The sequence below is a fragment of the Tinamus guttatus genome, unplaced genomic scaffold (genome assembly GCF_059628265.1).
Source record: "Tinamus guttatus ecotype Peru unplaced genomic scaffold, ASM5962826v1 Tinamus_guttatus_pri_ptg000314l, whole genome shotgun sequence".
NCBI lineage: Eukaryota > Metazoa > Chordata > Aves > Tinamiformes > Tinamidae > Tinamus > Tinamus guttatus.
In genome coordinates, this window is record NW_028288848.1 from 6,123,448 (window position 1) to 6,149,162 (window position 25,715).

The 25,715-nt window shown below is 63.7% G+C and overlaps 1 protein-coding gene across 1 annotated transcript; it reads left to right on the top strand.

The window, feature by feature from the left end:
• The first annotated feature begins 18,054 nt into the window (after positions 1-18,054).
• On the top strand, positions 18,055-24,837 carry SEMA4G (semaphorin 4G). Its single transcript, XM_088528671.1, has 14 exons — positions 18,055-18,175; positions 20,224-20,372; positions 20,582-20,644; positions 20,724-20,822; positions 21,443-21,536; positions 21,718-21,831; positions 21,954-22,120; positions 22,372-22,541; positions 22,646-22,790; positions 22,879-23,101; positions 23,176-23,291; positions 23,425-23,576; positions 23,655-23,716; positions 23,794-24,837. Exons 1-14 carry the CDS (start codon positions 18,055-18,057, stop codon positions 24,630-24,632), a joined length of 2,514 nt encoding a protein of 837 aa, XP_088384797.1. The 3' UTR covers positions 24,633-24,837.
• The last annotated feature ends 878 nt before the right edge of the window (positions 24,838-25,715 follow it).

Here is a 25,715-nt window from a genome sequence, read left to right on the forward strand (position 1 = left end):
TGTTTTGCCTTGTGGATGCTTTGCTAGCTTAACTGATGGGACCCAATTTTATCTTGGTATCAAGAAGGGCTTTCAGTGCTGTGAGGTAACGCAGGCTGCCGGCAGGAAGGTTGCTAGAGGAGGTACCTTTCTAGAAGGGCTTCTCACAGATGTGCTCTTTAGTTTTGTCCAGGTTCTGCTTCTTTTGGGCACTGTTTTCTCATCCTGGCCCTGAGGAAGGGGAGAGGGAATGCTTGGTCTGGTGTCAAAGGCAATGCTGGGTGGGAGGGAGAGGCGAAGAGCCCCTGTCTTCATTTTGGGTGTTTGGGTCTGAGTGCTGCCAGCTATTCCCCACGCTTTATGTTTGCCATCTGTGTGCTGGAGCTGCCCTTCAGAATTTGTTTTCCTGCGATGTTTAAGCAGGATTTGGATGCATTTTTACCTTTCTGAAAGTCTCCCCTACCCTCTCACAGCAAACTGCTAGTGGTGCCTCTTCTTTGGCTTTACTCTGCCCCCAGGTTCATGTAAATGTTAAGTAATAGGGGAGGGGGTGGTTCTCTCCATGGTCCTCAGAGCTGCTGAATCTGCTGTCGGCTTGGGGGGAGGCCTAGAGCTCCCCAAAGCAGGTTTGACCCCTATGGTATGGAGTGAGGAGAGCATCTTCCCAGTGGTTTTTTTCCTTTGGATTTTTGTTCACTGCAGCATCCACTGGAGTCTGGGCGGGCAATGTCACTTCTCAGCTTATGTCACTTTTTCACTTGGGAGAAAAGCAGGGCAAATGGATATTTGCTGCTTTTGTGTTCCTGGGCAAGAAGGTAGCGAGTGCTGCGAACTGCAGCTTGGCTTAAAGGCTCCAGGGCACTGCAGCCCGGGCTCTGGCTCCTTTTAAATCCTACTTAGAGATTAAAGGCCTGGCTCTCAGCTCAGGCAGTAGCAGGAGGGCTGGTTCCCTCCCGGCCTGGCTGCCAGACACCGCTTAGAATAAAAATATCAGCGCGGAGTCGTCAGGCCGAGTGGTGAGGAGGGACGCGGGGCACCACGGCCCCGTTTTATCCTCGCGGCTGCCTGCAAATTGCACAGGGCAGCTGTGGGCTCCCCGGGTAGCCTCGTGCAGGCTCCAATGCAGATACATTGCACGCCTGGAAACTGTGGATCTGTGGATCCTGCCCCAACCCGCGCTGCGGGGAACGGCCTGGCAGCTGGGAGCCGCTGGGCTGCTGCCTCTCGCTGCCCCCACGCGTCTGCCGAGCGCTTCCCACCTCCCTGCGTGCTCACCTGTCCCTTCAGGATCGGGCTGCCGAGCGCTTCCTGCCTCCCTGCGTGCTCACCTGTCCCTTCAGGATCGGGCTGCCGAGCGCTTCCCGCCTCCCTGCGTGCTAACCTGTCCCTTCAGGATCGGGCTGCCGAGCGCTTCCCGCCTCCCTGCGCGCTCACCTGTCCCTTCAGGATCTGCCGAGCGCTTCCCGCCTCCCTGTGTGCTCACCTGTCCCTTCAGGATCTGCCGAGCGCTTCCCTCCTCCCTGCGCGCTCACCTGTCCCTTCAGGATCTGCCGAGCGCTTCCCGCCTCCCTGCGTGCTAACCTGTCCCTTCAGGATCTGGCTGCCGAGCGCTTCCCGCCTCCCTGCGTGCTCACCTGTCCCTTCAGGATCTGCCGAGCGCTTCCCGCCTCCCTGTGTGCTCACCTGTCCCTTCAGGATCTGCCGAGCGCTTCCCGCCTCCCTGCGTGCTAACCTGTCCCTTCAGGATCCGGGCTGCCGAGCGCTGTTGTGCTGAGGTTTGCACGGCTCTCTTCTTCTGGAGAGGTTTCTCCTATAGCCCGTTTTTCGCCCTGCCCTCATTCTGTCTTCCCTCACAGTATGTGAGCGCTGGGAAACTCGAGGAGCTGGGCAGGAGCACGCGGGGCGCTCGGAGATGACGCTGCTCGTGTGGAAGTGACAGCACCTCCTCGTGCCGGGGCTCTTCTGGAGCCGGGAGCTTCTCCAAGGTGCCTGTGAGTATCCCGGCCACATCCCAGCAGGGTGTGCACCGGTCTGGATCCCGCTGGACAGTTGTTTGAGGCCTGGTTCGAGCACAGGCTGTTGCAGATGCAGTTTTATCCCTTCAGGAGGGAACCTCTGTGTGCGGGTGTAGGGTGTGAGTTGAGCAAATTGCCGCTGTAGTTCAGGTAGTTCAGGTCTCCTCAGTCCGGAAATAGCTACTAAGTGTAATGCGAGGGAGTGCTGTAAATGGAGAGCTGTAAAATCAAATGGCCTAAAAAAGAGTAAATGGAGAGTAGTTATTCAGTGCTGCTCTGCAATTTGACTTCAGGCTCTCTGCTTCTTTATTAGCAGAAAGGCTCCAAGCAAACAAAAGCGGGCAGTGGGGCTGTGGACATTGCCCCAGGAAGCTGTGGATGCGCAAAGCTTGAAGAGTTAGAAAGTATTTGATGGCAGGAAAATCTGTCAGGGTTTACAAAGTAGTGTCATAAACAGAAGGTTTCAAACAGGAGATCCTGGAGGATGATCAGATATTCTGGGGAGGTGTCCCAATGTATTTGTGCTGCTGCTGAACCCCTCCAGGGTGCCGGCCTTTGGGTCTGATGTGGCCGGCTGCCTTTGCATTTTAAATTGGCTGTTGAGGCCCTTTGTGTCATGCAGTCCCTCACGGTTCCCAAACTCGCCCTTGAGTTCATGAGTGTTCCTCTCTCCATTTGTAAAATTACCCTTGAAGGTGCTGCATGCGAGCCCTTGGTCAGAGGAACCTAGTGAGGTGTACGGGATCCAACGCTATGTGTCACTGAGGAAAACCCAGGACGTTTTTGATCTTTGTAATGACACCCTAAGAGAGAAGAAAAAAAAAAAAAAAAAGGGGAATCAGTCATATGCTTCAGGATTTGCAGTAAAACTTAATAAAACCCAGTGCAACACCGAAAAAGGAATTTCTTCTTCTTCCCTCCCCCATGCATCCATGTTGCAGAAGTGAAAATAGGATATGTGAGGACTGTGTTTTGGCTTTTTTTCAAATTCTTCTTAGATTGTATCTTAAGAACAAAACTCGGTGTTTTCTCTCTGTAGCAGCTGTATCTGCTTTGCCTCTTGGGGGCAACCGCATGCTGCTCCGGCTCCCCGTGTGGCTTTTGTCATTGTGAAGACAAAAGGGAGTAAAATTCACTTGCAGGATGATGAATCACACTCTATCTCTCACTGCCTTTGCATTATCAGATAATTTTTGGCAATCGATGTCATTATTTGCTGAAGGGACGTAGGGAACGCTATCAAGGTTGACTGCTGCTTTTCAGAGATGATCCAATCGGTTCCTGAAGGTCCCTTTCCAGTCTGCGAGTCCTGGGATGTTTTCCCACCCTACTGTCCTTCACGGAGAGGTGCAGGGCAGGAAAGGACTTGTGTTCTGCAGCTGCAGCTTAATGGATAGTGCATGAGTCTGAGTGTGAGATTTAGAGCGATTTCCCCGCTGTTCTTTTGCCTGGGATCCCTGGGGCAAGTCACTAAGCCTCTCAGCGCTGTGGTTATTCTGGCTTGTTTATAGGGTAGATAACAAACTTACTGCTCTTGCTCCATTTTTAGTCCCGTGTTCCTCAGTTGGTGTGTCACGCAAGCCCTGTCCACAAATAACTGTTTACGTTTATTTGAAGGGTATTGAAGTATACGGTGGAATAAAGGGAGTATTATTCCAGCTTCGTGCTGTGGTTCCTAATGGTGCTTCGCACGCCGATACGACCTACAAAGCTTGTTGTTTCGTGCCCGCAGTGCTGCATCGTTCTTCTTAGCTTGGGGGTCAGAACCGACAGGAATAAACGATGGTGACGGGCGTCCCGCTCGCGCCTGCTCCCTCGCCTTGGACGCGTCCTTGCGGAGCAGCAGCCGGTGTCATTGCCGCAGCGGGCGCGGGGGACACCGCGTGAGGCCGGTTTATCAGTGTTCGCACGGGTCTCCCTGACGCGCGTGAGCGCGGCCGGGCAGCGGCCTTGGCCCAGGCGCTCAGGAGCCTTCGGCCTCGGGGCCGCGCGGAGGCCGCGTCAGCGCCGGGAGGTGACGCGTCGCTATGAGCCCCGGCCTGGCACGCTCCTCCCTAATAGCTCCCTCCTTTCCCTTTTTTCTTTCTTTCTTTAATAAAGCTAAAATAACTCGGTGGATGTGTAGGAACATGAATCAAAGGAAGTCGGCTGAGTCTTAAAAGGACCGTTTATAAAGCCTGCTACTAGGAGAGGTGCTAAAATACCAGTGTGTGAATGCAGCCTGGTGTAAAAACACCCAGACGTTTAAGGGCCTTGCAAAGCCTCTTGCTGCAGCCTCCCCAAATCTGATTGCGTTGTGTGGCAGGAAAGTCGAGCGTTGGATACGTTCACTGCTTAGAAAAGCATGGTGAGAAGGTACCACAAGAGGCAAAGCAATGGTTAACGGCCACAGAGAAACTTCAGCGGCCTCCGACTTCCGAGCAAGGTTGGGGACACCTGGAAACGTGTACCTGAGATCCTACCCAATCTCCTTACAGAGGAGCCTTGGGCACATGCGGTGTTTTCAGTGAGTTAACCCAGGTGTTCAGGAAAAAGGATCCAAAGGCCGACTCTGCCGTGCAAAGCAGAAATGGCCATTTAATGAAGGCCGGGCTGCTCAGGGACACGAGCTGCTGTTCGGAGAGAGGTTTCCATGGCAAAAGCATCTTCCTCGATGGCCCAGCCCCACGGCAGAGAGGTGTCCGTGACCCGCAGGAGCAGCTCCCCGTCCCCTCGGCCCGGGTGGCATCGCGACGGCCGGGCTGCGAACGCTGCCACCTCAGCATCTTCAATCCGAACAACTTTAAAGGCAATTAAAACAAAAGCTGAGATTGAAATTGCTCATTTTGTCTCCGTGGGCAAATACTTGCTTTGAGCATCGTTGTCACTCAGGCTAAATTGCTTTTAAATGTTCTCAGCGATTGGTGCATTTTTCAGCTGCTTCTTTCCACCGCACCCTGCTGGGGACAGTCCATCTGCACAGACCAAGGACTCCGATATCGTGGCAGCTCTTCCTGGTGTTCATTTGGCTTTATTATTTGATGTGTAACTCCCTGCAGCAGACACGTTTTAGCAAAATTGCCCACAGCAGCTCTTCACTTTGCATCAAGGAGCCTGTTTCCAAAGGCGGCTAGAGCAAGGCATGCAGCAGGAGGAGGTGAGAGATTTAAGGGGGAAATAATAATATAAAAAAAAGCAGTGAGATTGAGACGACAGTCCAAATTCTGTCTCCATTAAGGCTGACGTTACCATAGGGCTGCAGCAATTTTAATGCTTAATTTGCTAGCCCTACCTTTTATTTCACAGCAGGCTGTTAACGCGCGGCCTGGATACCTGCGCCTTGCAAAATGGTCCCGGGGGCAGCGACCGCGCGGGCTCCCGCATCCCGCTCTGCGCAGGCAGGCGCCCGGGTTGCCGGCATTTCGGAGGCAGCTTTTAAGCCGCTCTCCTTCGCCATCTCTGGCTTTTGAAGGATGCGGATGTATTTTTAAAACCTAGCTCATAAATTTTGGAAGCTTCCCCCACCCGCTCGCCCGTATCGCAGTGTCAGAGCTGCTAAAAGCGACGCGCGCGCTCGGCTTCGCTTGCCAGCAGCCTGACGGGCTCGCGGGGTTGTTTACGGTGCTCCCGTGTTGTTCCTTCTGAAACAGCGGCAGCGCTTTGGTGCCGGAGCCTGGGAACGCACAGGCCGAGTCCTGCGCTCCGGCTGGCAGGGCTGGAGCGAGGTCGCCGTCCCGGGCGGCAGGAATTTCCTGCTCCGTCACAGCCGCCCGCTGCCCCCGGGGGAGCTGGGATGGAGGAACGAGTTCCCCGTGTGCCTTGCAGCTCCTGCCGGAGCGCTCCCGTCCCCCCATCCCTCCCGCTCCGCCGCCTCTCTCCCTTCCTGGCCCACGAGCTCCTGATGTTCCCCAACCGGTCGCTCGTGCCGTCCGCGCTGCCGCCGGGGAGCCTGGATCAGGGCCGCGCTCCATCCGTGCGGATGCTCCGAGCAGCCCGGCCAGGCCGCGCGGCCCTGCCCTCGCCTCCGGCACACGCGCTCCGTCCCTCGGCGCGCTTCCCGGCCAAGGACACGGACCCCGGCCTCCCCCGAGCGCCCTCTTGGCCAACGTCAGCCTGCAGCTGGCGACCGCAACGCCGTCGTCCTCGGCTCCCCGCACGGAGCCCGGGAGCAAAGTGCCTGTGGCCGGGACCCCGCGGCTGCTTTCCTGGGAAAATCCGCGCTGGCACCGCGCTCCATGTGCGCTCATCGCCCGGCAGCCTCCGCCAACACATCCCCCTGGGTGAAACCTCTCCATTTACTCTGCCAGGCTGAGGAGGGATGTAGGGCACCTGCTCTTGCAGGAAATGGAGGCAGTAACTCTGTGGAACGGAGCGGAAAGTCCCATTTCCCAAAGAAATGCTGGAACCACAACAGCCAAGCCTGGCTCCACCACCAGCTTTGGCTTTTCTCAGCTCGGTGCAACTTTCTCAGACAAATTCCACAATTGCGATGCTCCCTGCTGGCTCTCAGTCCGCAGAAACAGGGGGTTGCAGAGTTTGCACAGCAGTTTGGAGGGAAGAGGATCCTGAGCCTTTTAATGCTCTCCACCCTCTGGAATATTTTTCCCGGGGCTAATTAGAGGAGCATCACTCTTGCCTTGTCCCCGGCACTGTTGGGAAATAAGCCGAGCTGGTCCTCGTGGGTGCCCATCCCCACCGGCAAAGGGACCACCGAGTCACCGGCGGGGCGTCCGCAGGATGCTCTGCCCCGAGACCGCCCTGGGGCAGCCCCAAGGGCTGCACGGGGAGCAGAGGAGGTAGCGGTGACCTGCAGAAGTGGGTGCTTTTCTCCTTCTCACCTTCCCGGGTCTTCCCTCGGTGTCTGGGACACGGACGCGCAGCGCTCCCCGTGGCGCTGCCCGCACAGCTTTGGACAGTGTTTCACAAGGCTTTTTGTGGCTTTCCAAAATCCCCAGCTCCTGGAGCGGGGCTATTTTGTAACTCTCAGCTCGCTTTCAAACCAGGGCACGAGCAGCTCGAGCTCGAGGGCTTTCCCTCCCCACCAAACCCTTATGCAGGCCAAGCAAATCCCGGGGATTAGGCTCTTATCTCCCTCTTCCCACCTAGAGCGGGCGAGCACACATCCCATCCAGCATCCAGCAAGGGCTGCGGCTCATCGCTGCTTTCCCGGTCAGACCCTGCTCCTTGCTGGCGCTGTGACCCTGGAGCTTCAGGCCATGCTGCTGCGCGCGGCGCGTCCCCCTCCTCGCCGGCAGCCGCGCGTGGTGCCGGTCGAGGGCCTCGCTAATTACACAGCCAGCTTATTTCCAGTTTAGTGCTGGCGGTGATTTGATCCCGCTAAGCTGCTGATTTGTTTGCGTTTATGCTGCTGTGATCCCTAATTAAAGCCCCTTCCCAGGCGAAGCTCTTTCTCCACAGTAGGAGCAGGGTCAGCAGGAGAGTTGGGGACTCCCGTCCCATCCCTGTGGATCATCCCATGGGGCAGCAGCGCAAGTGGAGGCTCTGGAAATGGGCGCGTTTTCATCCACTGCTGACTTGCGTTCCCTAATTAAAGCCTCGCAAGTTGAGGCCTGCAAACGTGCCGTGCCGAACGCGCCGGGCTCCGGCAGCGCCTCGCGGGAGCCGGAGCGGCTGCCGTCTGCGATGGCCGCGCCGAGCGCAGCCCCCGGTGCCACCAGAACCGCTCGCTGCCCCCTGTGAGACCTGCAGGTCCTGGGAAGGAGCTGGAGAGAGCGAAGGGAAAGGCAGGGAATGGAGGGTGCCGCCTCGCAGCACCCGAATCCCGTGTCCCTCAGGAAGACAGCCTGGATGGGCTCTCCGAGCACTCCTCGGGGCAGCGGGCGCTTCCCTGCTCCGGGCACTCCAGGTCTGGCTGGGGTCGCACCACGGAGGAGCACCCTGGCGCATGGGCGTCTGGCTTCCCAGCACTCAGCAGTGGGGCGGAGAGGCGAGGAGGAGGAGGAGGAGACGCTCCAGTTTTGCCCAGGGACAAGAGGAAATGTTAATTAGCCACTGAAGCACACAGGGATCTGGGGAGGCAGGACGGGGCGCGCTGGATGAGGTGGGTTGCGTCTCGCTCCGCTCTGCCCAGATCTATGGGGGCAGGATGTGGCCGGCCCCCAGGTGCGTGGGCTGGAGCGGCCCACCGAGGCCGAGCGAGGCCCCGCGGCACCGCTGGCTTTGCGCGGCCCGCCGAGGCGGGAGCGATAATCCAGGATCCGCAGGTACGGCAGCTCCCCGCCTCCCGCTCCGGCTGATTTCCAATTGCCCTAGATACGACCTGCTGATTAAAGGCAGCGCTTGGGGTTGGTGCTTTTGGGACTCCTGCTGCCGCGTGACGGGAGCGCAGGGAGGGCTCGGGCCAGGTCGCGCTCCCGGCGGCCGGGCCGGGCTGGGGCGGCTGGAGAGCTCGAAGAGGAAGGCAGCGCTCGAGGAGGAAGGCAATGCAGGCCCTGACCTGGCAGCTCCTGCCCCACGAGGAGGAGCCGCCGCAGGACCAAAGGGCCCAGCGCAGGGCCCCGCGTTCCCAAACAAGTTTCCACCTCGGGTGACGGCAGACTAAAGGGAAAGGCATGTGCTAATAGGAGGGTAAAGGGGAAGCCCGGTGAGCTGGGCCGGTTTGCACCGCGGGCGGCCGAGGGCCGTGGCGCGGCGGGGGCGACGGCAGACGCGGAGCAGCATCGCGGAACCAGCTCGGCGCCGCCGCCGCCACGCGTCCAGAGCCGGGGCACGTTCATCAGCACCAGCATTTTCGGAGCCGTGAGCTGGTTGCCAGCACTCCCTCTGGACACAGGCCCCCTGTTAGCAGGTCCTCGTGCACTATATCCCAAACTGTCCCGGTGTGAAAGCCCCGGGTTTCCTGGGTGCCAGAGGCTGCGCAGCGAGAGCGCCGCGTGCGGGCCCGGGTCAAACGCGCGGCTCGGCTCGGCCCGGCCCGGCTCGGCTCGGCCCGCGCTGCCGCCTCGCGAGCGGCAACGGGAGGGCGGCGGCGCCGCGGGGAAGGCGCCGCGCGGCCGGCAGGGGTCGCCGCGCTGCGGGGCGGCGCGGGGCTGCGCACAGCCCGGCTGCGCCGCCGCCACTCGGCCCCGCGCCGCGCACGGCCGCACCGCACCGCACCGCGCCGGGCGCAACCGGGCCGCGCCGAGCCGGACCGGACCGCGCTGGGCCGCGCCGAGCCGAACGGGACCGAACCGGGACGAGCCGTATCCGCAGCGCTCGCACCTGCCGGGCCGCCGCGCCGCGCCGCAGGCAAGTGGTGCGGAGCGGCGAGCGGGGCGCGCGGGGCGCGGGCGCGGGGTCTGCGGGCAGCGCTTGTGGCGCGGGGTCTGCGTGCGGGTCCGGGGCCGCGTGTGGGAGCTGGGGCAGGGTCTGGGGGCAGGTCCAGGGACAGGGTCTGAGTGCTGGATCCAGGATCAGGCTTTGGTTACTGGCTCCAGGATCAGCGTCTGGGTGCTGAGTTCAGGATCAAGGTCTTGGTGCTGGGTCCAGGGTCAGGGGCTGGGTCCAGAATCTGGGTCTTGGTGCTGGGTCCAGAATCCCGGTCTTGGTGCTGTGTGAAGAATCTAGGTCTCGGTGCTGGGTCCGAGTACTAGGTGCAGGGAAAGAGGAGCAGGGATCTGATGCCCTGTGCTCCATGTCCAGGAGAGCTGGGGCTGGGGCTCTGGGTCTGAAACGGGTGCATGGTTTGGGGGGTAGGTCATGATGGGGGGCACTGCACCCAGGGGGCTGGTGTGCCAGGGAAGGGGGTTTTGGGGGGGCCATGAACACATGTCGTGGCACCTGGAGAGGACATAGGGAGCAGGGCAGTGGGGCTGAGGTGCCGGAGGCAGGGGGAAATGGGGAGGCAGAGCTTTTGGAGAGGGGGCCGGGGGTTGGGATGGGGCGAGCGGCTGGGGATATGGGCTGGAGCAGAGGCAGGGGCGGGCAGGGGCTGGTGGTGACGCAGTTCCCTGCTCTGGGGACAGGTTTGGGGTGCAGAGTGAGCCTGGATGGGGGCAGGGGCAGGGGAGGGAGGGGGACGTGCCAAAGAGGAGAGGGGACAAGGAGGGCACCAGCTCCGGGGCTGGGGGCTGGAGACTCCCCCCCGCCAGCAGCAGATGCGGCGGATCGGGGGTCGGAGGGAAGGGCAGCGCGAGCGGCGCATGGGGAGGACGGCCGGGGGCACAGCCGGCTCCGGCAGATCCGGACCTGCTGCTGGGCCATTCCCTTCCTCCCGCACCTCTCCCGGGCACACGGGGCCGTGCGGACAGGGAGACGGGTCAGCCGGGCGCCGCCTGGGCACTCGTCCCCTCGCGGTTCACGCGGGGCTGCCTAGGGCAGAGCCGCCTCTAGCCGCGGTGTGAGGGACCTGCCGGGCAGGACCGAGGGTTGGGGCTCCCCGTGCCCTCCCTGCCGGTACCTTGGGCCTGGGCCAGACCCAGGAGCCCCGTGTGAGAGGAGGAAGCCTGGGAAGGATGTCCCAGTGCCAGGAAACAGGGTCTGGGCAGACAAAGAGGCTGCCCAAAATGGATGGAGAGCCCAGATTCCCCCAGAGGCAGGGAGATTATTAACAGCAGCGGTGCCGGCTCTCGCGTGTGGCTGCTCTGCCGCCACCGCCGCTGATATCCCGGCTCCTGCCGGGACGTGCTGGGCCCGGCCTCGCGCCTGCGCCCGGGGCTGCGCGTCCCCGCGTCGCGCGGGGCTCCCGGCTCGCTCTGCCCCGCGGGACAAGGGGCAGCGGCGCGCAATGATCCGTGTCCTGACTCCGGAGTTGTTTGCGTGTTGCAACCGGCAGCGGCGGCGGAGGGGGGAGGAAAAAATCCCCAAGCGTTTCGGCTGTGGCGAATGAGGGCCGTGCGTGGCACCCGTCTGCTTTGCTCCCCACGTCCCTTGCAGCACCCGCTTGTGCCGTTCCCCACGTTCCCGGCAGGAATGAGGCCATTCCCGGAGCTGGTAGAGTCTGCTGGCGCCTCTGGCTGGGAAGAGCCGGCCAGGTGCATGGGAGCGAAAGGGAAACGGGGCTGGCCGAGGTGGGTGACGGCACCGCTCCCTGCGCTTTACGAGGGCCCGGGCTGTGACGAGGGCGCTGCACAACCCGCCCGCGCAGGAGCCTCCCCGGCCGAGCGGCTCCGATGGGAGCTGTGCGGAGCGGAGCCTTCGGGCTCCTTCGCTCCCGGGCCGTGCGCAGGCTGGGAAGCAGCTCCGTGATGCAGGTTTTGTCCCAGCTTGTGCTTTTTTCTGTTATTACTATTTCAAAGCTCCCTACCAGGTACCACCCTGTTTCTCCCAACCTTATGGAGCTGAGGAGAGCTCCAGTTTTCCTGTTGCAGAGCCCAGCCCATGCAAATAAGGTGAGGGTCTGGTTTCCCTGCAGCGTTGTTTATACAAATAATTTTGGAAAAGGCAGAGCACCGTGCCAGGCCTCGGGATTCAGCGCAAGCGGTTTTGAGCACTCAGTGAAAAGGAGCATCGAGTTAGTTGTGACCCCAGAGTTGATGTTTAGTTGGAGGCAAACGGAAGAAAACAAGATCGTGCAAGCTGGAACCAATAAAAATGTTCCTATCATCTGCTTTGCTGGACTTTTGAAAAGCAAACAGTTTATCCTCGGAATAAATAAAGCGGAGAGGGACAGGCTTGTGGTTCAGAGCCCTGACCTGAGAGCGGGCGCGCTTGGGTTGGCTCCAGGCGCTGCTGCTGCTGCTTCCGACGTGACCCGCAGCCCCTTGGACGTTCCGGGACGCGTTTTCCCCGCGGGGCTGGGGCCGCGGAGGAGAAACCCTTCCTGCTTGCCGGAACTCCGATGCACTCGCGGTGGGAACCGTGGGGCGCTGCCAAGAAGCCTCTTTGAAACTCAAACCCGGCTTTGGAGAGAAGCGGGAAGACAAACCGGCTCCGGGCAAAGAGCCGCGCAACGCGCAGGCCCCGCGTGGGCCGGGGCAGGCAGAGCCATGCAGAGCACCCTGAAACCGGAGCGTGGATGTGCCGGCAGCGTGGAAAGCGCTGCCTCCCGTAGCTCGCTCGGAGATGTCCCTTTAAACTTTCTCTCTTTTCTTTTTTTTTTTTTTTTTCCCTTCTTGTTTTCTTTTTAGCTGTTCCGGGGAGTTTAATTCCCAAATTATTCTCCCTGCTGCTGCAGGAGGAGCGCTCTGCCACCACACATCCTTTTAAGGCTGCGTTGCAGAGCGCATCCCGCGCTGCGGCGCGCGAGGGAGGGACGCGGCGAACGCCCCCTCGCAGGGGAGCAGGGCCGCCCGCGCGCGCGTCCCTCCGCGTGCGGCGGAGCTGCCTTCCCCCTTCCTGCGCGTCCCGGGATGCTGCGCGCCCCGGCGTCCCGGGATGTTTCCCAGGGTGGGACAGGAGCAGCCCCGGCCCATCTGGGGGAAGCAGAGTGCCGTAATTTAGCCTGAAATCCTGCCCGATCGCCTTCAAAATCCAAAATCTGGAGGTGGGCTTCAAAACCTACTGGTTACTGGTTCTCTGAAGACGGGGAGCTGGGGAGCAGCAAGGATGCTCCCATTCCTGCCCTTTGGCTGGGCCAAGGGTGCTGCAGGACGGTGGAGATGGAGACCTGGGGGTTTGCGAGGGGCAGAGTTACAAATCTGTAGGAAACCAGGGGGTTTTTGGTTTTCTGGCTCATGGAACAGCTCATCCGTGTGAGAGTGTCGAGATGCCGGGCTCTGCGGGAGCTGCATCCTGAAAAGACCCGGGTCCCGAATGATCCCCATTCCCCTCCCATCCATCGCGTTTCCCTGTCTGTGTCGTGGCGCCTCCTCGCCCGGCCTCTTCCCCACGCTCCCGATGCTCCCGGCGTGCCGACGCGCTGGCGCTGCCGAGGAGGGCCCGGCCGGGGAGCGCGGAGCCCGTTCCCACGGTGCGCCCGGCCCCGCTGCCCTCCCGCGCCGGCCCCGCGGGCTCGGCCTCCCTGGACCTGCCGGCTCGCGCCCCGGGCGCCGATCCCTGCCGGGCTCCCGGCTGTTCCTGCCGTGCCGGGTGAGAGCGTCCCGCGTCCCGGCCGCCTGTCGTGTGGGATTTCCCTGGGAAGGGCTGGAGGGGGTGCTGCCGAGGGGCGCCCTGCGGTTTTGCAGGAGATGCAGCGTTTTCCACTCGCCTGCGCCCACTGTCTCCTCCCTGCCGTCCCCAGGGCTTCCCCTTGGCACATGGAGCCATCCTGCAGTTAGAGAGGGAGAAAAGCCCTGGGTTTCTCTTGGATGCTTTAAAAGCAAGTTGTCTCCTCCGCTCCCCACCGTGGGTAGCGGCCTCGGGGGAGCTTTCCCTGCTTTTTTTTTTGCTGCCGGGCAGACAGACGGCGAATTTCACATCGCGCCTCTTTACTGCGCCCGTGGCAGAGGGGCCCTGCGGCAGGGGCTGGGCTGGAGGCGCCTGTCTCGTCTTGGGACCCTTTCGGAGACCCCAGAGGGTGGTTGTCCCCTCTGTGCCACCCCCTGCCATGCATCCTAAATCCAGGCAAAGTAGGAATATCGGCGCTGCAGGTGGCCAAATCGTCCGTGTGGCTGAGCTGAAGTGCCCCAGTGCTGAGCTGGTTTTTGTTGTTTTAAAAAAGCTGCTAGACATAAACTGCGATGGCTCCAGCGGTGCATCCAAGAGGTCACTCCGTTCTTCTGCAGCCCTTCCCTCCGCTTTCGCCATCGCCCAAACCGATCACAAGCCCCCTTTCCCTGAAGGAGTTCTGGCAAGTTAGCGTTTTCTTGCCGTTGTTGACAAAATCCGGGTTTGTTGAGCAACCTCCATCCGGTGAAGTGCAGCAGAGCCAGCCCGGTCCCGCCACGGTCCCCCTGCCAGGGGCGAATTCCCGGCCAAGGTCACAGCGCGTTCCCCGTGCCGGGAAGGGGGGCTCATCCCGGCCCCGCGGGCAGAGCCCCTGTCCCTGCTGCACCCTGGTTTTGCTGAGTGCTGCAGAGAGACCCGCAGCTGGTTTGTGATCTGCTCATTGGGTTCCAGGGCAAAGAAGTCTTGGAAGTTGGGAAGAGCCTGGATCAAAGCTGCGCGGTGGCCTCCATTTGGGTCCCCTGCAGCATCTCACCGGCTTTCGCAGCCGTTCTCCAGCCTGGGTCTGCTGCTCCGTGGGGGAAAGCGAAGCCCAGGTGCAGATGGGGCGCTCGGTTCCGGCCCGTCTTCCCTCACACCTGCAGCCGGGCGGTGAAAATGCAGCCGGCACCTGAGAAACGCGTCTTTCCCAGGCTGTTGATGGGTGTTTTACAGACTGCTGGTGGTGCTGGATTCCCCAAGGGCACCTGGGGATCTTCTCCATCCTGGAGCAGATGCTTTGGGCATCCCGGGCTGTCTCTGGGCTTGGCTTTCTTTTTTTTTTTTTTTTAAAAAAAAAGATTTTTTTCCCACCGTGGTTGCTCTGTAAATGAGCCATTTGTGGAGGAACCTGCTGCCAGCGTGCAGTCCAAGGGCAGCCCGGAGGAAATCCTTAGCTGCAGAGGAGGGGAAACGTGTGCTCCCAAGCCTGCTGGGGGCTGCGTTTCGCTTGGGGGTGACAAAGCAGAAGGGGAGGATGATGCACAGTCTGCAACGTGGGGGCAGAAGCACCCAGAGGCCGGGGGAGCCTTTGCCGGGGGCCGGGGCTCCGTGTGGGGAAGCTCAGCTCAGCAATGGGATTGCTGTGGGCAAGTGGTCCGGGGTCCTTTGAGCAATTCCTCAAGGTTCTGGTTTTCCTCGCCGTTCCCAGCACACGTGGGCTCTGCTCAGGAGCCCCAGAGTGGTGTTCCTGTGGCGTCCTGGGTTTATTTTTATTTTAGAAGTGTTCTGCTTGTGCCGTGGATAAGGATGAGCCGGGACGGATGCTCAGTGCAACCCAGAAAAGGGAGGATGTTGCCCAGCGTCTCGCTCTGTTCTGCCTTCCCTTGCAATGAGAGAGCTAAGGCTGCTTCCCAGAAGGGCAGGCAGGGGAGCAGCAGGAGCACGAGGGCCGTCCCGAGCCTCGGTTTCCCTCTGGGTTTGCAGGAGAGGCTGCCCGCAGCGCGGAGCGGGGCTGCGGCGCCGCCGGGAACGGCTCCAAGCCTGCACACAGGTTTACGGCCCCGCGAGCCATGAACTGCTGCCAGCGCCTCGCCAGAGCGTGAACCGAGCTCCGTTTCACTTATTTAATTATTTTTTTTCCTGATCTCTTATCTTTCTGCTCAGAGGAAAGGTGAAGGCTCCCGCAGCAACTGGAGCATCGCAGCAGCACCTGGTGCCCAGGGCAGGCTGCCATTAACCCTCGCCGTCCCGGCGGCTTCGCTTCCCCCTTCTCCTGTGTCCGTGGGTTTGCCGGGGGCGGAAACGGCTGCCGATGTGGCCAGGTCCCTGCTGACGGGTCTGGGCGAGGAGCAGCCCCGCGGGAGCGCGGGGACCCGCGTCTCCGGCCGGGAAAGCAGCGCCCCTGCTCCCGCTCTGCCTCCCGGGGTTAAAAACAGGAAAGAAGGAAGAAAAAAAAACAAAACTGGGAGCAGCCCTTCTCTGTGAGTGAAACATTAACCCGCTCTGGCAGCTCACTGATTAGCTGTTCTCTAGGACAAAGTTGCATCTGATCTCGGGCGAAAGGAGCTCTCATGAAGGGGTGTTGCGGCGGCCGGGAGAGGAGGGGAGCCGGCCCTGCCGGCCAGGATCGCGATCCCGGCGGGGGGCACCCGCGCACAGGGCGGCTCCGCAGCCCCTGCCCTCCCCGCCGGCCTGCGCCGGCCTCGCAGGCCTTTAGTTTTGTTTATTTCTTTATTTTCCCTTGCGCTGGTTAAACCTTAGCCCAGGGCTGCCGTGTCGTCCCGGCCATGGGCAGCAAGCGAAGCCCAGGGCCGGCTCCTTCTCCGCGCCTCGGCTTCCCCGTGGGCAAAGCCAGGAGCACGAGTGCCGCAGGAATGCCACGGGATGAACCGTTGCTCTTCCTGGCGGCGGAGGCTTCACGGCCAGCGCAGGCCCTGGCGCCGTCGCTGCGCGAGCCCTCGCAGTCTGCTCGTGGTGCTGGCGCGAGCTCCTCCGCGGCGGAGGCCTGCGGAGGTATTCGCTTTAGGGAAGGCGTCTGCAGCGAGCGTGTTGGAACAGCTTTTCCAAAGGGTTGGGGATTCTGCTCACATATACACGCATAAAAACACCAAGCAATCATTGCGGTGCTGGTTGCTTTACTGGTCTCATAGGCAGTTTCCCAACAGCCTCATCCCTCATTGAGGCTTTCAGGATTAACCATTGCCTTTTGCTGGTGTCGCTGTGCCGGCCTCGGACGCGGCCCAGAGTGGCCGGGCCGCCCGTGCGGTGCCGAGCGGCGGGGCCCTCGCGTGCTCGGCCCGCGAGACGCTGTCGGCTCCGCGCCGAGCGCGGGTCGCGCCGGGACGTGCCGCTGCCTGCGCAGGCGCCGGGCCGGGCCCACGAGCCAAGGGCCGCAGCGCTGAGACGCTGTCGCTTGGGGAACCGGGGTGCTGCTAAAAACAATAGGTCTACGTGTTGGGTGATGGGGAGCAGCGATAGCCGCCCGCACCGAGCGGCCGTGGTGCTTGGTGGGCTCCGGGCGCGGAGGTTTTGGGCTCCTGCTGAAGCTGGGGCTCGTGGCGTTTGCAGGAGCGGAGCGGATCGGAGGCTGCTCGGTGGTTTTGGATGGAGTTTCTTCCTGGCTGGAACTGGAGCCAAGGTAGATGCTGAACTTCCAGGCAGCTCTGATGAAAGAGAAACTGAAATTGAGTGGAAAAACACTGTGGGGGGGAGCACAGTCTCTGGAGAGGGCTTGATAAAGATGCCAAATGGCTCCTATATCAGTTTGCCTTTGCCTTCTGCCACCTGCTTTTCCTCTTGGGCTTCATTCCTGCCCCTGGGACTCTGTCTTCAGGGGGCTCCTGATTTTGGGTTGGGGGAAACGTGTCGTGTCCCAGCAGCCCAGGCGCTCCGGGACGAGGGCTTCGCAGCGGGGCGCGAGGCGCGCGTCGTGCTGGGAGGAGGACGTGCATAAATCCCGGCCGGTGCTTTCGGGGAAGGAGCCCTTGGCTCCCAGGAACTCCTGCCCCTTCCCGCAGCCGGCACGGAGAGGCAGCGGGATTCCCGAGCCGGCTCCCCAGCAGAATCGAGCTCTCTTTCCTTCCCGTCCTTTTCGGGTGAGATGCAGTGGAAAAGCCTTGGGCAGCCTCTGGAGAACAGCTCCTTTCTTCTCCCTCTGCGTCCCCTGACCCGTGGTGCTTTCGGGGCTCTGTTGTGTCTGCTTACGCAAATCCTTCGGACGGGATGAGCCAGGCAAATAGATGGCCCGGAGCAAGGCAAGGAGGAGGCTGGAGCAGACCGCAGAGCCTCTTCCCCCTCAGTGCTGGCCCTGGGGTGTTATTCATGTCACCTCCTGAAGATGCCCCTGCCCAGATGCCGCATGCGTGACGGACGCTGTGTAGGCGGACGGAGAGCGCGGTCCGGCGGTGCCGGGGCTCTGACCACGCGGTGCTCTGCATTGCAGGAGCGCTCAGCGGTGCCGGGGCTCTGACCACGCGGTGCTCTGCGTTGCAGGAGCGCTCAGTGGTGCTGGGGCTCTGACCATGCCGTGCTCTGCGTTGCAGGAGCGCTTGGCGGTGCCGGGGCTCTGACCATGCGGTGCTCTGCGTTGCAGGAGCGCTTGGCGGTGCCGGGGCTCTGACCATGCCGTGCTCTGCGTTGCAGGAGCGCTCGGCAGTGCTGGGGCTCTGACCACGCGGTGCTCTGCATTGCAGGAGCGCTCAGCAGTGCCGGGGCTCTGACCATGCCGTGCTCTGCGTTGCAGGAGCGCTCGGCGGTGCTGGGGTTCTGACCATGCCGTGCTCTGCGTTGCAGGAGCGCTCGGCGGTGCCGGGGCTCTGACCATGCGGTGCTCTGCGTTGCAGGAGCGCTCAGCAGTGCCGGGGCTCTGACCATGCGGTGCTCTGCGTTGCAGGAGCGCTCGGCAGTGCTGGGGCTCTGACCACGCGGTGCTCTGCGTTGCAGGAGCGCTCGGCAGTGCTGGGGCTCTGACCAACGCGATGCTCTGCGTTGCAGGAGCGCTCGGCAGTGCCAGGGTTCTGACCATGCGGTGCTCTGCGTTGCAGGAGCGCTCAGCGGCCGCTGCGGTGCCGGGGAGCCGCGGAGCCCGTGGCCGGGAGGTGCCGGCGCGGCCGGCAGGATGAGCAGGGGCCCGGCCCCGCTGCTGGCCGCCCTCCTCGCCGCAGCCGTCATGGGCTACCCGTCCCAGCGCTCGGCCACTGATCTGGACGCCACCCCCAGGACCACGGTCACCTTTGAGGGTAAGAACGCGCCCGGGGCGGCCTCTCCGTGTCCCGGTGAGGCCTGGCGTGGGGGACGTGGTGGCATCTCCATCCTTGAAGGTTTCCAACATCTCACTGGCTCTGTGCTGCCCCAGCTTCGAGCAGGACATGAGATCTCCTGAGGTGCCTCCTGCTTGCAGGGGAAACCCTCAGCTTCTCCCCTGGGGCAGAGTTGCTCCACCAGGGACGGTAGGTGCTGGCAATCTCCGAGTTTTCCTGGCCAAGCCTCCGATTGCTGCTGCACTTGGGGTACGTGGGGCCAGGTGACAGGCTTGGCGGGGTGGCATGAGTCTGGCAGTGGCAAGTGAAACATGGGGTCTTCCTGCAAGGTCTTTGGTGCATCCTGGCTGTGTTTAGCCTTCGCCAGCCACAGTGTTGCCTGCAGGACGGGGTGAGGGACTGAGCACGGTGGAGAGGCTACGGGGCGGCCTCCAGCCCCTCAAGCTGCAGCCGCTGGAGCCCGTCAGGCTGCCCCGTGTCGAGGGCCTGGAGTCGATGTGCCCCGAGCCCCGCGGGTGGGGAATGGCCCTGCCGCCCTGCGGCGTCTCTCCCACAGCGAGGACGAGCAAGGCCCGAGGACAAGGGCTTGCACGGGGAGCGCCTGGGCTCCCCCCAGCACATCTCCACCAGCTGGCTAAGGACTTCCTGAGCTGGGCGTTGCACTTGGGCATCCATCCATCAGGGCCTTGGGAGTCCTCAGTGAGGTTTCTCCCAGGATCTCTGGCTGGGTTGTTGGTCTCCAGCGTCTCCTGCAGCAGCAAGTCCCGTGGCGTGGCTGTGCCCCAGGTGGCCAAGTGGCTCCTTCAGCCCCGTTTCCCCACGCCGCTGCCTCAGCAGAGCTGGGGGTCCAGCCCCTCGGTGCCCCTCCGTGCTGCCCCGTTGCAGAGAGGAGGTCTGCCCGGAGGCTCGTGTGCTCCAACAGGGAGATTTGGAGTGACTTTGGCTCAGAGAGAAGGTGCAAGCGTGACGGCAGCCCTGGGCAGCCCCTGTGGCTGGATGTGGGTGAAGGCAGAGGGAGAGGTTTGGTTGCTGGTGAGTTTTGCTGTTGATCCCCAGGGCAGGGAGCACGATGGGGTGGAGGACCCTGTGTCTGCAGGGGACATAGTACGTGTGGGTGCCGCTCGGGCAGAGCTTTCAGGTCCTCTGCGACGAGCCACCCCGTCTCACGGCAGTTTTGGTTCAGGTTTTTGCATCCTGTTGGGCTCGTTGGGACCTCGCTCTGCCCACAGGGTCCCTGCAGGTGCCTTTTGCTTCCTCCAGCAGTTTGCTGAGCCGCGTGGCAGCTCCTTGCTGGACGTGGATGCTCGCGGCTCCCAAGTCTGCACTGTGGCTTTAATTAACCGGGTGAATTTCCCACCATGAGCCCCAGAGCAGCTAGTGCCTTTCACCTGCTCCCAAACCTTTCTTTGCTCCTGGCACGGTTGCCGGCACCCAGCACCGCCTGCCCGATAACGCCTGGCACGCACCTCCCAGTGCCCTGCGAGCAGGTCTTGGTCTTCCTGGTTCAGGTGGGGACCTGGGGTGAGAGCTCCTGGACCCCAATGGAAGAGGTCTTATTTCTGGTGGGAACAAGGGGAAGTCCAGACTTCGGGTATTTTACAGGTTCAGTTTTGCTGCACTGCTGTTTCCCTTTTGCGCAGACCTCAGAGCGTGAAGTGTTTGCTAACCCTCAGCCAGGGCTCTTGGTAGAGGTTTGGGGAGGAGAACAGACGTGTTTGGAGAGAAAACAGGAAGGAAATGGGGTCTGCTGCTGGAGGCTTTGCAGAGAAAACCGCTTTGAACCTTTCCCCCCAGAAGAGCTCTCTGTTCCCGGGCCCACGGCGCCGTCGCGGGGCCGGCGAAGGCAGAGACGGGCGCTGGGCAGAGCGGCTCAGGGCAGGCTGCCAGCCCTGGCTCCCGGTTCCTGCTGCCGCTGCTGGGCTTTTTCCAAGAGCTTCGTGTGGGATTTTGCGCCCGGCTTTGCTGAGCGTCCTCCTGCCCCGTCCCATCCCGTCTGTGCTGATCCGTCCTCTCCCTTTCCCATGCAGAGCTCTCCGGCGTGCGGCGCTTCAGCACCCGCAACCTCAACTACACCACGCTGCTGCTGGAGGACGCGCGCGGCCTCCTCTACGTGGGCGCCCGCGGGGCCATCTTCGCCCTCAACGCCAGCGACGTGGCGGACGGCTCGCACCGCACGGTGAGCGGGTCCCCACCAGCCCCACGGCCAGGGGACCCAGGGCGTTGAGGGGCTCCGCGATGCCATGTGGGTCGTGACGGGTTGGGAAGCCGGTTGCAATCCAGGGAAAGGGTTGGTAAATGCAGGAAAGGGGCCGATGGCTTTGGGTTCATTGCCCTGGGCTGGCAGCCTGGCCCTCGGTCAGGTCTCAGCCCCTGTTCCCCTTGCAGATCCACTGGGAAGCATCTCCGGAGAAGCGGCTGGACTGCCTGCAGAAGGGCAAGAACAACCAGGTGGAGCGCGGGGCACGGGGCCGAGGAGGGGCTGGCGGCAGCGCCCGGCGCTCACGCTCGCCCTCCTCCCGCTCCGCAGACCGAGTGCTTCAACCACGTGCGCTTCCTGCAGCGGCTCAACGGCACGCACCTCTACGCGTGCGGCACCTACGCCTTCCACCCGCTCTGCGCCGCCATCGTGAGTCCCCTGGGCCACCGAGCCCCTCGCGCGCTCCTGCTGTCCCCAAACCACATCCCTCCAGATCGTTTCCGCCCTGGGAAGAGGCAGGAGAGCAGGGACGGAGCAGGGAGGCAGGCGCCGGATGAGGCAGGGCGCAGCGGTGTCCGGGCGCTGCCGCCGTGACGCAGAGGGACGCGGGGGCGGCCCGGCGCGGCCCTGGGAGCGTGTCGCGGACTCTGACCCGCCGCGGCGGCTGGGCCGGGCACGGGGCCGCGCTGGGACGCGGAGCGGCAGCCGCGTCCTCCGCGACGCGTGTAGCCCCGCCGTGGCCGGCCCTCCCCTGGAATTTCCTGGGCCTGCCAGGGTGGCAGGGACACCGTGTCCCATCAGCGGGGAGACTTTAACCCCCGTGTGGCGGCTCCCTCCACCGCGCGGTGACGCAGCCGCCTGTGGCGCACGTCCCTCGCGAAGCCGGGCAGGTGCCGGGCGCAGGGCTGCCAGCTCACGGGGCGTGGGGCGGCCGTGGGACCCATCCCGCTAACCCGCCTCCTCCTGCACAGCCCTCCCTCTCCTGGCTACCTCCTCCCCTCCTGGCCAAGCCGCCCCCTCCTGGCTAACGCGGTCCCCTGTCCCCCCAGGATGCCGACAGGTTCACGTTGCCATCCCACTTTGAGGAAGGGAAGGAGAAGTGCCCGTACGACCCCTCCCGCGGCTACACCGGCCTCATCGTGGGTAAGCAGCGCCTTGCCCAGGGCCACCGGTGACACCTGGGATGTGACTGCCCCTGTCCCCGTCCCCGTAGCAAAGCCGGGCCTGCTCTCTCCCCCTCCTGCGCACGTGGGTGCTGCTGCTTTCGGGTGGTCCATGCCGTCCCCATGGGCCAGGGCTGTGCTCATGGCTCTGCCCTGCCCAGATGGCGGCCTGTACACGGCCACGCGCTACGAGTTTCGGAGCCTCCCCGACATCAGGAGGAACCTGCACCAGCGGCCCCTGAAGACGGAGGAGTCCCCGCTGCACTGGCTGAACGGTGGGTGAACCAGGCCTGGCGTCGTGAGTCCTGCCTGGGTGGTGGGACACGTTCTGTCACCTTGAGAGGGACCAGGGCACAGGCCCCACCGCAGCTCTCCAACCTCCATCTTGGCTCCCTAGATGCTGAGTTTGTGGCCTCTGTGCTGGTCCGCGAGAGCCAGGACAGCCCCGTGGGTGACGATGACAAGATTTACTATTTCTTCACGGAGCGGGCTGGCGAGGAGACCACGTCCTTCTTCGACAAGAGCCAGGCGGCCCGCGTGGCCCGCGTGGCCCGTGTGTGCAAGGTAATGACACAGTGAAGTGCCAGGGGCTCCATGTTTGCACCTCGAGGGTCATTGAGGCAGAGGCTGAGCAGGGACACGTGCCCAAAGGGGAAACCAGAGCTTGGCTCGTTTCATCCCCCCTGCTCCGGTTAAACTCGGGCTCCAGCTCTTGCCTCAGCTTCTCTGGGGCCATGTGTACGGGACATGGTGGTGGGAAGGAGAAGGGGGACCAGCTCCGGCCATGGGCCGGCATCCCCTCTTGGCCCTTGCAGAGTGACCTGGGCGGGAAGAAGATCCTGCAGCGCAAGTGGACATCCTTCATGAAAGCGCGCCTGGTCTGCTACATCCCCTACTACGAGGTGCTGCGCAGCGTCTGCAGCCTGGACGGCGGCGCCTGGCCCAGCACCGTCTTCTACGCCGCCTTCACCCTCTCGGCGCAGTGGTGAGCAGGGCTGGGGCGGGCAACGCTGGGCACGGGCGCGCGGGACGCGGCCCGCGCCGCAGGGAGGTGCCGCCGTGTGCCCCACGGCGCGCTCTGCCCCCCAGGAGGACCATGGAGGCCTCGGCCGTGTGCCGCTACAGCATCTCCGAGGTGCAGCGCGCCTTCGAGGGGCCCTACATGGAGTACCAGGACTCGGCGCGCAAGTGGTCCCGCTACGAGGGCAGCGTGCCCGAGCCGCGGCCCGGCTCCGTGAGTGCCGGACACGTGGGGCAGGAGGGCGAGGGCGCGCGGCAGCGCCGGCCTCCCGCCCTGACGCGTGTCTCCCCCCACCGGGCAGTGCATCACGGACCATTCCCGCAGGAAGGGCTACAACTCCTCGCAGGACCTGCCCAACAGCGTGCTGGACTTCGTGAAGCTGCACCCGCTCATGTTCGACGAGGTGAAGCCGGCGGGCGCGGGGCCGCTGCTGGTCAAGAAGAACGTGGCCTACAGCCAGCTGGCGGTGGACAGGGTGCAGGCGCTGGACGGGCGCTCCTACGACGTGCTCTTCATGGGGACGGGTGAGCGTGGGCGTGCGTGGGGCTGGCGTGGGGTGGGAGGCCGTGCGCCCTCCTCACGCTGCTCCGCTCCGCAGGCGACGGCTGGATCCACAAGGCCGTGGTGCTGGACTCGGGCGTCCACATCATTGAGGAGCTCCAAGTGTTCCGGGAGCCCCAGCCCGTGGAGACCCTGGTGATCTCGCGCGCACAGGTAAGGGCAGCCCTGGGGACACGTCTGGGGGTGCGTGGGGCAAAGAGCCCTACACAGCGGTGGCACATGGGGGTCCTCTCCCTTTGCACCGGGATGGAGGGCAATGCCCAGAGCCCCTTCGCCCCTTCCACAGCGGAGCCTCTACGTGGGGGCGGCCAGCGGGATCCTGCAGGTGCCGTTGGCCTCCTGCGCGCGCTACGGCTCGTGCTACGACTGCGTGCTGGCCCGTGACCCCTACTGCGCCTGGGACGGCCAGGCGTGCCAGGCTGTGGCCGCGGGGCACAGGTAGGCGCCGGGGCGCAGGGCCGCGTGCGGGGCGCAGGCTGGGTGGCCGCTGACACCCGCACCGCCCCGCAGCAGCAGCGCGGTGCTCGTGCAGGACGTGCAGCGCGGCCAGGAGGGCTGCCGGAGCGGCAGCGCACGCGGTGAGTCGGGGGGCCGCGCGCGGGGCCGGGGCGTGCGGGGCGGGCAGCGCGCTGCAACCACCGCGCTCTGCCCGCAGCGCTGCCGCCGCCGAGGAACCGCACGGTGCTGCGCGGCGACGACGTGCTGCTGCCCTGCGAGCAGCGCTCCAACCTGGCGCGCGCCGTGTGGCTGCTCAACGGCTCCGAGGCGCCCGGCGCGCGGCAGCACCTGCGCGTCGGCGTCGACGGGCTGCTCGTCACGGACACGCAGCCCGAGCACAGCGGCGAGTACCGCTGCTACGGCGAGGAGCACGGGCTGCGCACGCTGCTGGCCGCCTACCGCCTGGCCGTGCTGCCCGAGCTGCTGCGCGCCGCCACGCTGCCGCCGCGGCCCCACGCCGCCGCGCTGGCCGCCGGCGACGCCACCGTGGCCTATGTCGCGGCCATCACGGTGCTGGTGGGGCTGTGCGTGGTGCTCAGCGCCGTGCTCCTCCACGTGTCCTGCCTGCAGAAGCGCAGGGGCAAGTACGTGCTGGGGGAGCCCCGGCCCTCCAGCGTGGAGCTCCAGACGGTCTCGGCCAACTGCCTGCGCAAGGGCCACGGCAAGGACGAGGACGGGCTGGCCTACGGCGACGGCTGCTTGCAGATCATCCCCGGCGAGGCGCCCACGGCCACGGCCTCCCCAGGCAAGGAGCCGCCGGCCACGGCGTCGCCGCCGCCGCCACCGCCGCTGCCCTCGGAGCTGACGAACGGCGTGGGCGCCCTGCCCAACGTGCTGCGCAAGATGAACGGCAACAGCTACATGCTGCTGCAGCAGCACGAGGAGCCGCTCGCCTCGCCGCTCGGCAGCGCCTCCTTCGCCGAGGAGCTCAGCAGGATGCTGGAGAAGCGCAAGCACACGCAGCTCGTGGAGAAGCTGGACGAGAGCTCCGTGTAGGGGCCGGGGGGGGCCCTGGCATCCCCGGGCCCCCCGGGCGCCCCCAGCCCTCACCCTGCTCCCTTCTCCGCCCCTTTGCCAGCAGTGTTACAGACTCAGGCACAACTACCTCCCGAAGCGAGGCGCCGCGCTGGGCTCGGCGCTTCCTTTGGCTTTTCACTCACTTTTGAGACTCTGTACAAAAGAACTGAAAAGACAGGAAAAAAAAAGAGAAGAATCTTATTTAAATTTGGGAGCTCTATTTATGTATAAAACCCCACGGATGGTGGCCACGAGCTGGAGGCAGGAGCCAGAGCCTGGCTGACGGCGGGAGGGAGGGAGGGAGGGTTTCTGTCCATCTGCCTGTCCAGGTGAGAGACCCCGTCGCCCCGCACAGACTCAGCCTGTCCCTCCAGGCGTCCCAGGAGCGCGAGCGCCCGAGTTGGATGGATGCCGAGAGGTGGGCGAGCAGCGGGGACACAGGGCAGGCCAGGGCCACCAGCGCCGGTGGCTGGCGGGAGGGAAGGGCCGGGCCTGTGTGTGCCCGCTCACTCATGTGTCCCGCTCACCCACGTGTCCCGCTCACCCACGTGCCCCGCTCCAGGGTCTCCTCGCCCAGAGAGGACGGATCCGCGAGGGATGAAGCCGGGGCAGCAGGAGGTGCCCGTGTCCCTGCTTGCTCAGCAGGGCCCCGCACAGCGAGCGCCGCGACGAGGAGGGCGCAGCGGCCGCAGGTGAGACGTGGGGCAGCCCCGCTGGGGAGCGCGGCGCCGGCCGGGCGCCTCCTGTGCCAGCTCTGCCCCGTCTCTGCAGGACGCTGCCGGCTGCAGGGGAGCGACTGGGACGGCGCCGCGGGCAGCAAGTCACCGTCACCCGCGCGGTGACGGCAGGGAGCACCTCTGGCTGCGGGTCCCCGTGCAGAGAGGGGCCGGCGCACGCGTGTCCCCCAACACTGTCCCGCTCCTGCCCATGCCGGGAAGATTTGGGAAGCGTCAAGCAGAGCCTTGTCCCAGCCTGGGTGCAATGTGCTGGAAGGGGCAGTCCCCATGTGTCCCCCGAGAGCCCTGGGAAGGGCCTGGCTCCCACCGTGGGCGTCTGGCTCCC